General features: G+C 41.9%; 1 protein-coding gene across 1 annotated transcript in view; it reads left to right on the forward strand.

The window, feature by feature from the left end:
* sorcs1 (sortilin-related VPS10 domain containing receptor 1) overlaps nucleotides 1–12,694 on the forward strand; it is a 193,823-nt gene that overhangs the window by 158,822 nt on the left and 22,307 nt on the right. Inside the window, exons 13-16 of the mRNA XM_014411966.3 lie at nucleotides 648–739; nucleotides 1,082–1,189; nucleotides 4,673–4,790; nucleotides 6,207–6,340. Coding sequence (XP_014267452.3) covers nucleotides 648–739; nucleotides 1,082–1,189; nucleotides 4,673–4,790; nucleotides 6,207–6,340 — 452 coding nt within the window. The remainder of the gene's footprint in view (nucleotides 1–647; nucleotides 740–1,081; nucleotides 1,190–4,672; nucleotides 4,791–6,206; nucleotides 6,341–12,694) is intronic.

Consider the following 12,694-nt stretch of genomic DNA (forward strand, 5'->3'; position numbering starts at 1 on the left):
TCCCCACGGCTTCTATTCGGGCGCCACAACGTTCTAATCAGATCAGTTGTTCTTGTTTCCAAGCACAAACAAATTTTAATTTAAGAGTCACAAAGTTTGCCAAGTCACTGCTGTTGGCGAAGATCAACTTCCTGCAATTACACAATCATGCAGTGCAGCAAATATGTTATATTTATTAATATTACAGCCTCATGTCTGATAATTAATTTTTCCAACGATGTGCCCCGTTAAATCTTGAACAAACAGCCGCTCGCCATATGGAGCACAATGAACCGACTGACCTCCTGTCCTCTCGCTGAAAACATCCTCCTCCTCGCTCGTTGCCTATCCTCAAGTTTAGAATATAAGTCCTCAGACAACAGCCAGATTTTTTTAAGGTCACCAATCATATTACTTCTAAAGACCGGCTGAATTCATTGGCTGCATAAACCGCACATTAGACGGCCTCTACATCACTAGATTCACTTCAGTTTATGAGGCTTGTTTCTAATTAAACACAGCAATGAAAAATAATTATTTGGAAGGTAATGTAGCAAAGCAGGGCCATGATTTGCATGTATGAGTGTGTCTGTTGTGAAAAATGACAGGGTGGGTGTGTGCAAATGTGTATACAAGTAAGAGTACATCAAGCGTTTTTGTCCCAGCAGATTTTTGATGAGGAGTATGCAGTGCTGTATCTTGACCAAGGAGGGGCTTTGGTGGCAATAAGACATACTCCGCTTCCCATCCGACACCTGTGGTGAGTCATTATGACAGAGACGCCATTTGTCACAGCATGACTAATTTTCTCTGAGGAAACTGCAAGTCCTAAGTTAGTCAAGTAAAGGCAAACGAGTTTGTCTTGGAACGAAGGGAGGGTACGACTCTGTTTAGAAAACCTTGGATGATTGTCATTCGGCTTTCTGGGTTTGAGACTGTAATGACTTTTGCTCTCACTGATCAGCGTTCTCCGAGCGGAGAACCTTCAGCCCTGCGCGGAATATAAAATAAAGTCGTTAGACAACTCTCAGGGTCATTAGTGTGCGCACACAGTTGAGGGATTAGCAGCGGCCCCTTGTGAAGCAGCTGTTTGTGTTCCCAGGTTGAGCTTCGACGAAGGACGGCAGTGGAACAAATACAGCTTCACCAACACGCCCTTGTTTGTGGACGGGGTGCTCGGAGAGCCCGGAGAGGAGACTCTCATCATGACGTGAGTAGAAAAAAAACAGAGGAACAGCAAATTGCTGGTGTCTTTAAATGCGCGCTCTCTCGCGTCGTGACCCGAGCCTGTGCCGTTTCCATCTATAGCTCTGCTCTATTCAGGATTCCTGACTGTGCGTTTTCCTTTTCATGAATAAAAAGGTTTCTGTCAAGGTCTAGCCAACATCAAAACTGGCTGTCTGCTGATTATGATCACAGGAGATCAATGCTTCAGCGACAACCTGACTGCCCATTTGAAGAGCATGAAGAAGAGTGATCAAAATGATCAAAAAATGCCTGAGAAAACAGACGAGAAACTTTATTTCTTTATAAAGTTTTAACTGCATTAGAAAGTGGAGAGAGGCATGGGGATGATTTAGCGTGCCCTCAGAAATCAGATTTATGAAGATTCCTTCTGTGTTCTTTCAAATTTATTATTAGAACAGCCCAGAGCAGAAGTGCGTGCATATGCTATGACGCAGCACTGCTCCCTTATTGGAGCAGAGATTTAGGACTTTGGGACGTGTTACCACAGCCATTACATCAATGTTTCATGATACCTGCCATAAATGACAGACTGACAGCTGGCTGTGGAGTCGGCCTTACAGGAGAGTGATAGGGCACAGCTGGAGAGAGAAAAAGGAAAATGCAGCTCTTCTTTTGGTGGGACTCGAGGGTGGGGAGCTAAAGGCGATGCTGGTAGAACAAGTTCTCGAATGCAGAGCCTCTGAGCTGGCAGACACACCATTAGTTTTCATAAGACCATCATGCACTGTTTTCTTATCAATTTGTACTCATTTTTACAGTAAGTGCCTGTCATGGCTGGGTGCCTCAGAAGCTAATTGACAGATTGATTGTGATAAATATGCTGTGGTATGAATGGTGAGGAGGGGTCAGTGCAAAGACACGCAGCCACTCAATTTAGCTAGAGATGGAATATTTATCCACTTAGTCTCATAACCTTGGATTGTGTTTTGTTCCTGACCAGTACATAAAAAAAATATGGCTTTTCGTTCTGATTAAGTTAAACTTTAAAAGAAAAGGTTTTTAGTAACAGCATAACGCTGGAAATTATATACTGTGGATTTCGTTTTTAGATTGGGAACATTTCAAGTGTTAGTCACTGTTAACGAATCGCATGTAAAGACTAAAGCCTTCCAGCAGAACAATTTATTGCACAATATGTCTTATTTTCCATGTTTCATTTCAGTCTGTGCTGACACCATAAAATAAAACCAACAAACCCTTTATTGGATAGGGAAGCTGTGTGGAGGTGACAAAGTAAGCTGAGGTTGAACTTTCTGTTGGCTCTCTGTAGTCGCTGCACAACTATTTCTGTCACGTGTGCTTTGAATGAAAAGTTGGATGCCTTCTCGAGTCTAATGTGTTTTCCAATTTCCCAGCTCCCTACTAGAATCCAGCAACTGGTGGTCACTTGCTGCAAGACAGAGCCATGCAACAGCGACTCTTTTTGTTTTAACTTCCATGTCTCTGGCAGTATGTCTAGGGTTAGGGTTGTGAGTGTAGGCCGGGTTTGGGTTTGGTTAATGTGCTCTCCTTTACATAGATTTTTCACCTCTTTGCACTACTTACATCGAAACACTTTTAACAGTAAAACTGTACCTACAAAATGAATGAGAGTTCACTTGAAATCCAGCATTTAGTCCCTGAAATCTTTTTAGCATGTTGCGAAAGCCTAAGCCCTAAGCCTAGACAAATCACTGGTGACTGGATGGATTTCAAGAGTGACTTCAGTCATGCTATCAAGTGATCAAGTAAATAATAAGCAGTTGTGCTTTACAAGATACCGAGCTGAATTCTGGCTCAAACCTCCTGTAGCCTCTCTTTCTGGTGCTCTGCTTTCCTTCCACAGTCCAAAGATATGCTCTCATCTGTGATGGATGAGGAGCCAGCCCAGGGTGTACCCTACGTTTCGCCCTACACCTGCGGGGATAGGCTCCAGCATCCCGATGATGCTTACTTGGATAAGTGGTTAACAAAGTGGATCATTGGATGGATGAATAAGGTTTCAAAGAGGCAGACTGCTAGATTAGTAAATTAAAAATACAATGGAGGATAAAAAGTGCCTTTCTGTTACCTGTTGGTTCTTCCAATGATGGATCGCAGGCGGCAGATCTTGTGTGTTTTAAGTGAGGAGCCAAATGCACACAACGCAGGCGGGACTGATCTTAACAAAAGTGCAGATTTATTCGGACTAATGGCAAAACAGACAAAACAAAAGGCAAAAGGCAAAGTCAGAGTTGAGATAAACTGAACTGGGAGAGCTAACCTAAACACTAAACTTGGACACAGGGAACGTGGCTGGTGACACGAGGAACCTAGACATGGAGACCTGGAACATGATAAGAACAGACAACCCGGCAATGACCACATATTATAAACACACGAGGGTGACGAGGGAAGTGGAAACGCTGGGGAACACAGCTGGGACGAATAGACATAATGACACAGGAGGAAGGAAAACTGAACACAGAATGCAAGACTGTCAAAATAAAACAGGAAACAGACTAAGATGCACAGCTCAACACTGGGCCCGGGGAGAGAAACAGACTTAGAAATAGAAACGGGAGACCAAACACAAAGACATGACGAGGACTTGGGGAATTAGAGAGAGAGAGACACAGAGAGGAGAGAGGGAGGGACGAGGGAGACATGGCAGGGTGGGGAACATGAGAGCAGAAAAGGGAGAAGAGACATAACAACAAGGCTAAGACCCAGAGATCCCAAGAGAGAGGGACACAAGGACACAAAGAGAACCTAATAGACAACTATAGACTTCAAAGACAAGAAAAACTCAAAACATAGAAAGAACTAAACTGAAGGCTAAACTGTAAACATTGAACTTAAACCCTCTTTATAATGTGAGAGTCACAAACACACTATAATCTCAAAAGAGCCAGTGCCCTGACACAAACCTGTAAATCTTATATATCCATGCTTGCAGCAGTTTTCTTGCACGGATCATCTGTTGAAGCATTTGTCTCTTTCACTCACAGTCTTTATCAGCTGTTTAGTATTTCACTTTTAAAGGCTCTCTGTAATTTCCTAAAACAGCTGTCCACTGCTGGTAGTATCAAATGCTAGCTAATGAAGTTGTTTATTTCTGGTTGCATTTTCAGTTTGATGCTCTGAAGTGTATTTGGGGCATCCGAAAGCTGAACGCGCAGGATCAGCGTTAATAGACCTCCGTGCTTCCTTTCACGATAACGATGGCTCACGACATTCAGCGCAACAATGAGCCTCACAGATGTGTTTTTAATCATGTGTGGTCAAAAAAACATCAGCTCTGTGGCCTAGATGATAAGATTCATCAGACAGTGCTTATTAGCAGGATGAATTCACTCCCGGCTTTGATCTTCATGTGGGATTTGCTCACCAGACTTTTCCTTTAACATCGTTTTAGTTCGATCATTATCCAAATCGTGTTTTGTATTTAACGAGTGCAGCGTGTGTGTCTGCTTTCTTTTTTCAGGATATTTGGACATGTCAGTCATCGATCGGAGTGGCAACTGGTGAAAATAGACTTCAGGTCCATTTTCAACAGGAGGTGTATAGAGGCAGATTATCAGACATGGCACCTGCACAACCAGGTACAGCATTTAATCAGATCAGGATAGAGTTTTGATTCTTTTTACACCCTGTACAAAATGTTTTAGAGCCTTTAATTATATTTCAAAACTATTTTTAATTAAATAACATTTCAAAGAGGCAGACTATTAAAATGATTTTTAATTTAAAAAGTATACTAATGAGCTGCTTCAGTAAAACACATCATTATGAAACCAGGTCTAAGTACCCTAGCTATACGAACCCCAAGTGCAATGTTTAGCAGAAAAACTAAATAACTTTGAATTATAGACAGTTTCCCCTTTGACTGCATGTCTTGAAAAGCCAAAATTCCAATATTCTGAAATGTTAGGGTTAGAGCTTTCAAATTAGGATTAGGAATCATGGAATAAAATGGTAGTAAGTAAAAGGCAGGACTTAAAGGAATTAAACTTGTTACTTAATGAACTATTATTTCCTAATGAGAAGTAAATTCATTGAAGGAATTCTGAAGTCTGTGGAGACCATCTCCTCCAAACACAAGTTCTTAAGTTTGGTTGATTCAGAGCCCCTCGCTGTACGCTTTCAGCTTTGCTGTGTTGTGAAGCTGGAGACCTCCCAGCGCAGAATCCTTACGATTCCTCCCTCATGCTTTAAGTGAACCTCCCAGCATACGTTAAACCTGCTCCGAAAGCTCCTCAGCCTGGTCGGGCCTGAAGCAGAGCCAGACGTTTAAAGCTTGCCTTTATTCATGGCCCACTTCTGTAATTGGTTTAGACACCCATATGCTCAAAGCAGGCTAATGATCAAAACATATAGCATGGAAGATGACAAGAGTCCAAGCCAATTACAGGGCTAAACTGCCCAAATGTAGTGTGGGTATAAAAAATAAACACCACCTGGAAACAGAGGTTTTGTGTTTAAGTTAGGGAAGGAGCTGGCAGTTGTATTTGTGGATGCTGGCAAGAATGTTTTTAGCCATCTCACTAGTGACACCTAATGCACAAAGACAGAATGTTGTGGTAATAAAAAGAGAGCAGCAGTGTAGGATGAAGGATGCAGTGGAAACAGGCTGCTGATATCTTCACATCTTTTTGTACTCGACTGATTTTATATTCACTTCCCACACATAGACACGTGGCTAAAAATGGATTAGGTTCTGGCAGCGTTTGCAGCTGAAACTCCTTCACAGTCGTTCATCTCAATATCACAAAAAAATCCCTTAAAAAAGAACTCAAGCAGCACATTCGACAGTGTGACGCTTGCAACGGAGGAACAGTTGCTGAGCTGAGCACGCCACACGCCACGAGCCCGTAAATATGCGCTGAACAAGAACGGTGTTCTTTGCACACATGGCTGATTGTATCCTGTAAGTTATTTATTGTGGATACGGAGTTACAAAATCACTTCAGTTTCAAACTCTGTTTCTTTCCGCTTGGCTTTGTTTTTGGACCCTGCAGGGTGAGCCGTGTCTGATGGGAGTCAAAAGAATCTACCGAAAGCTGAAGCCCACATCCAGGTGCGTTATGGGAAAGACATACTCAGTGACCATGACATCGGCACCATGCGACTGCACAGAGGCTGACTTTGAATGGTCAGTATTTAATTTTCATTCAGTCCACTTTGTATGTGCTAACACTTTACAATCCCCACTTTTAAACTGTGCATTAATAATTCATCAGATTTGAATAAGTATAATCTGGGACTACTGGGCTCTGGTGGCTCCCTGGGAGCTGGAGAACTGTGCCTGGGTCTCTGCCTCAGTTGGTGGTGGTGGGGGACTGGGGTTGGTCTCTCTAACGGTCTTGGGGTGTGGGGCGCTTGTGGTGGCGGGTTGGCCTCTTCTGGGTGGGTCCGGCTACAGGGCCTGGGGCCCTGGTTCCCGGGGTCTCTGGCTAAGACCCTTCTTGCGTGGGGTTGGTCTGCGCCCCCTTGGGTGGGGTGGGCTTTCTCAGGTGAGGAAGCATACATTGCTGAGTGCAGCTTGTCCCAGACCCAGACCAGGGTGTCTTGTCCTTTTCCTGTGTGTGTCCCAAGACTCATCTGAACACTCCGGTCTACTGTCTTGGGTGGAGGCCCCGGACTGGGTGGTGTCATTGCAGACCCTACACCCCCCCGTGGCTGGGTGTGGGAGATGGGGGTGCCTACTGAGCCAGTTATTTCCTGGCTCTCTCCTTACACACCCACACCCACACACACTCTCCCTCATACAGCACATGCATGCGTAGGGTCACAGTGGGTAGAGCCATTCACGTGGCTGTGTCGGTGCTACCTGTGAGTTTTTGAGTGTCTGTGTTCCAGGTGTTGTATGTTTGTTCTCTTACAGGTGCGGTAGTTGGCGATACATTGTGTATTTCTTTTTGTACTCTGTTCTTTTATTATGTCTTCCCCAATCCTCTATTTTTCTCTCCCTGTCCTGCCTTAGACATTGTCATACTGTATACCACATATAATAGAATAACTGAAATAACAGGAATATAAATGAAGATGTAAACAGAAACACCCTAAACAAGAGGAGCCTGTAGAGAATTTATAGAGCTGCTCTTGGAAAAGCAAAATGTGTTTGGCACACAGTGCATTCAGATCATAATTCTGATTGTAAAAGCTGCCAGAGAGATCAGGACTTGAACAAGAAAAAGAAAAACACAGCTGGAGTAAACACTCGACACCGTCAGAGTGTTTGGATTCTCTGTGTTTTTGCTGGGTTTTTTGTTTTTGCTAAGAAGTCTGACTCCTGTGAGCCCTTTTCGGTGTGTGTGTGTGTGTGTGTGTGTGTGTGTGTGTGTGTGTGTGTGTGTGTGTGTGTGCACTAGAAAGCCTGCAATATTAAACCAAAGTTGCTGGAACTCTTAACACTTTACCATCCACTTTGTTATTGCCTTTGACCTTGAACAATCCTGTAAATAAACCTGTTAAACCTTAAAAAAAAAAAAAAGACCTCAAAGCAAACTGTGCTTGTTGAGCATGTGGCCAAAATGTAGCCTAACCCGAACTGACATCTGGTGGATGTTAACAGGTTATGAATTTTACTGTGAACACACAATGATAATTCATTATTGTTAATAATCATTAGCAGTACCAGGATTCATCATATTCATTAGTTTATCTATTCTTAGATTGTATTTATGAATTTTACATTTTGTCATAGCTGATAAAACATGCTGATAGTATTTTAAAAATATTACATGTTATATGATTTACTGTGTATTTGGTAATGATGTTTTGTACCCAGTGCTTTAGATGTAGCTTTAAATATAATTTTAATGTTGCAGTGAGGTATTTTTAACCTAAACCATAATGTTCCTGTAACCACATCTAGCCTGTAGTGCAAAAAAATATTGCATTTAATCTTATTGAAGAATATGAATTCTTTACAAAAGACTTTCCAGTAATTATACTAAAGGTTTATTGGAGATTCTGAAAAACTAGTTCATGCATTTATTACTTCCAGGCTGGACGACTGTAATTCATTATTATCAGGCTGTTCTAGAAACTCCCTGAAAAGCCTTCAGTCCTGACAGGGACTAGAACGAGAGAGCAGATTTCTCCTGTATTGGCTTCCCTTCATTGGCTCCCTGTTAAATCCAGAATTGAATCCTCACATACAAGATCTTGAATAATCAGGCCCCATCTTATCTTAAAGACCTTATAGTTCATGTACAATATCACTTGTTGTTCCTAGAGTATTTAAAAGTAGAATGGGAGGTAGAGCCTTCAGTTTTCAGGCCCCTCTTCTGTGGAACCAGCTTCCAGTTTGGATTCAGGAGACAGACACTATCTCTACTTTCAAGATCAGGCTTCAAACTTTTCTTTTTGCTAAAGCATATAGTTACTCTGCAATATCGGGTTATATATAATAATATAATATTGGGTTAACATAGGCTGCTGCAAGCTTCCCAAGATGCATTGCATCTTTCTTGCTCACCTTTTCACTCACTATGTGTTTATACACCACGCTGCATTTAATTATTAGTTTTTATTGATCTCTGGCTCTTTTCTATACTGTGTTTTCTGTCTTCCTTCACTCACCCCCAACCAGCCACAGCAGATGTGTTGTCTAAATATTGCTGCTAAACGCAAACCTCACCAAAATATCTTATACTTGTTGTTAGGAATGTTTACATCACAGTTGCCTGGGCTTGGCAAACTTAACACAAAGCCACCGTAATTTCTGTAAGGTGGTACGGCAGAGCGGGTCTAAGGAGCTCGGAGAGAAAAGCGTCTGGACTTCTTTAAGTTTCCTTGAAGACGTTTCATCCGAGAAGCTTCTTCAGTTCTAGGATTTTAAGGCCTATGGGAGCGTCCCCCAGGAGGGTTGTGGACCCCTTATTGATCCTCTGCTTAATCACACGAGCCAAGGTGTGAAAACAGGTGTGGGTCAAAATCAAGGTTTCGGGTGGAACCACTGTGACACCTGGCCACACCCTATCATGTGATTTACTGAGGTCAAATGGCCCAGGATATGAGTGGGTGTTAAGGTGTCTGGGAAGGATTCTAGATGACAGACAGTTGGTGTGGTAAGCCCCGCCCTCTGTTCAAAGATGGCTGTTCACATGTAACATGAAGTGTTTGTAATGCCTGTCATTACAGGGACCTTTGAAGTACATTAAAATATATCTGAAATAAATGACCCCTGTCAAGGTCAATTACTGAGTGACCCAGCAATACAATTTACCAGCAAATGGTAGAATAATCTACTTTATTACAGTTATTGGATTTCAGCCATTCACCCTCCATTGGTTGGGGGTGATGGGAAAGAGAAGAGAGCAGACAGAGCCACAGTTTGATAAATGTAAAACTGAGTGTGTTTCATTTTTCTCTTATTGCTTCTTCCCTCCACAGATGGAAGTAAAAACTAGCCAGAGCTTTAAGTTCAGGAATGACACTGTGTCCCCCTCATAGTATTACACACTATTAGTGCACCCATCAGCCCCGTCCCATTTTTCATTGTATGGTGTTTCAGTTCAACTCAGCTTTATTTATAAAGCGCCAAATCACAACAACAGTCGCCTCAAGTAGGGCTGGGCCATATTATACCGTTCACGGTAATACCGGTATAATGTTAGGCAACGATAGGAAAATGAAATATCGCGATAGAATGGGAGTAAAACGCGCATGCGCAGTGCCTTTGTTTTCATACGCACATGGCCGATTGTTGAGTGAAACAGATGAACCAGAATTGGTTTGTAAAAATGGTGCAACTTCCGTGATGTGGAACTGGTTTGGTGTTTGTCCGTCAGATACACGACAAAGCACATTTTTTTGCAGAACATGCAAGCGGCCGTTGTTATTGTCATATTTGTCGGACTAAGATGCTCTTAAATCTGGGAGTAATCTGGGTCCTAAACTCCGTATTTTTCAGGTCAAACAACACTGCAGCATCACTTAGAGTTAAAAACTGTCTAAATTCTTTCATCTTTAATAAAACGATCAGCATTGCTGCTTTACCAGGTGTAACTATGAAGTTTAACTTCCAGGCATCCATGAAAACTAAAGTTATTACATTTAACGGAGTTAGACGTTAGCAGGAAGCTAGCGGAAGTTAGCTCGCTAGTTTCGCTAGTTACCTAAGCATGATATAGCATGTTCTGACTGAGATTTCTGAAAAAAATCAAACGTACAGCTCTGCTATCACTTCCAACATAAATGAAGACAGGAAACTAAACAGCAGTGACGTTTGTAGGGTTACTGAAGTTGGGCTAGCTGGTATATATTGATGTGCTACGTGATCGCTAGTGACACAGCTATGTTAGCATAACATAAACAGTGAAGCTGGAGGACGAACACTAACACTTTTCCACTTATAAAAGTTAACGTGAAGGTTCTTCATGGTTAGAGACAAATGCAATCGCATGGCAGGATGCTGTAAACGGACCAAACTTCAGTCAGGAGAACAACTGAGATAATCCATCCACAATATGAGGTTAGTCATTAATATACTGCAACAACATGGGAATAGAACAGCTGCCAGAGAATTCAACATTAATGAATCAATGGTACAGAAGTGGAGGAAGCAAGAAGAATGAGTTTAATAAAGTTTGATTTCCTGACTGCTTTGTTTCGCTTAATGTGCCTTATAATCCCGTGCACCTTATGGTCCGAAAAATACATACTGCACACTGCAGTTTAATGTTGCAAAGCACCTATTTTTAACTTCAGTGGATATTATACATGGTTATGCTCAGGATATGTCAGCCCATTTCTACTGGAAATGCCTTTTGGTTAAACTTTCAGCAAGGAATTTGCATTTGCACTGTTACATTTTTATAAAGCTTTAATGTACATAAAAACCAGCTTCTTGTTTAAGTGAAAATAAATGGAAGGTTGTCTTTTTGCGCTAGTAATGTTGTGGAGTTGTATTTTGTCTCGCATCAATTATATCGTCGGTTATATCGTTATCGCAAATTTTCAAATATATATCGTGATAAATATTTTTGGCCATATCGCCCTGCTCTAGCCTCAAGGCGCTTTATATTGTAAGGTAGATCCTACAATAATAGATACAGGAAAACCCAACAATCACATGACCCCCTATGAGCAAGCACTTTGGCGACAGTGGGAAGGAAAATCTCCCTTTTAACAGGAAGAAACCTCCAGCAGAACCAGGCTCAGGGAGGGGCGGGGATGTTTGTAGTGTCAGTATGATTCCCTCCAGTTAATACACAACACCACGGTTCTTCATTCACAGATGGATTTATTCTTCCGTCACACTTCTCCTCCAAACCACCATAAAATTCACCGTCAAACTGTCATTACATAAAAGTACAGAATGACCAAACATAAAAATTACAAATAAACATTAAACCCAAGTTAACAAATGCGCGATACACAAACACAGTTAACATACCTCGCTGGCTGCAAGTAACTGAGGGAATGAGTCCGCTTCAGGAACAAAAACTTAACGAAAATAATTCCCAATTTCTTCTTCTTTACAGCTTTCTTTTACTTTAAAACAGCTTATTTATTCCTTCTTGTGACTTAGTCAACTTACAGTTTAGCTTCTTTGCACATGCTTTCTAGACTGTACTTTGCGGCACTTAAAGGCGCCTGTGCACAACACAGAATGAAACTTAGTTCCTACCCCAAAAGGAACAACAATAAATAAAGGAAATAAATAACATATTGAAAACAAATTGACATAATTTATAATTATGGCAGTTAAAGTCATTCATGCTGGACTCCCAGACATCACTCTAACTGCCACTCTGGACCACTGCTGCCATCTGTTTGTTTGCTTTGCTGACATCCGTGCACAAGAAGCTTCTGTTTGTGGCACTTGGATCAGAGTCGTTTGGTTTCTCAGTAGCTTGTAACTCAAAGGAAAGCGTGGGCTCTGTTATGTGGGACACTCGCATACATCATCACCGAGGGTATGATGGCATCACCTGGAGGACAGAGAACAACACATAGCAGCGGCTAATTGTTACGCGAGGTATTTCCTTGTATTTGGCACAGAGCCCTGGTCTTATCAGATGTAGAGATGCATTTGCAATATGTCCCGGGGTTTAAGGAAACTGGGTTTAAGTGAGGGATTAAAAGATAAGAGATCACCGTGAAGGATAACATCCTCCAGATTATAATTGCAGAGCAGCTCTGGCACATTCTCCCGGTGGCTGCTGCTGCTAAATGGAAACCAGTTAGCTGCTCAAACATATAACTGTGTGTGTGTGTGTGAGTGTGTGTGTGTGTATGTGTGTGTGTGTGTAGTCATTCCCATAACTGTGTGGCATCGTCACCTCTTGAAAGGACAAAGTGTTCAGTGGAAAAAAAGATGATATTTCACACCTGCCTTTGTGCTGGTGACTCCTGATATCACAGCTGCAGTCACAGAGAATGTTTTTCTACATTAGACAAAAAATATTTTCTTTGAATTATCAGCAGTTTTAATGTTTGTTTTCCTGCGTATTTCTTTTTTCCTCACGTTGGTCCCATACCTGCAGGTCTCTCG

The sequence above is a fragment of the Maylandia zebra genome, linkage group LG6 (genome assembly GCF_041146795.1).
Source record: "Maylandia zebra isolate NMK-2024a linkage group LG6, Mzebra_GT3a, whole genome shotgun sequence".
NCBI lineage: Eukaryota > Metazoa > Chordata > Actinopteri > Cichliformes > Cichlidae > Maylandia > Maylandia zebra.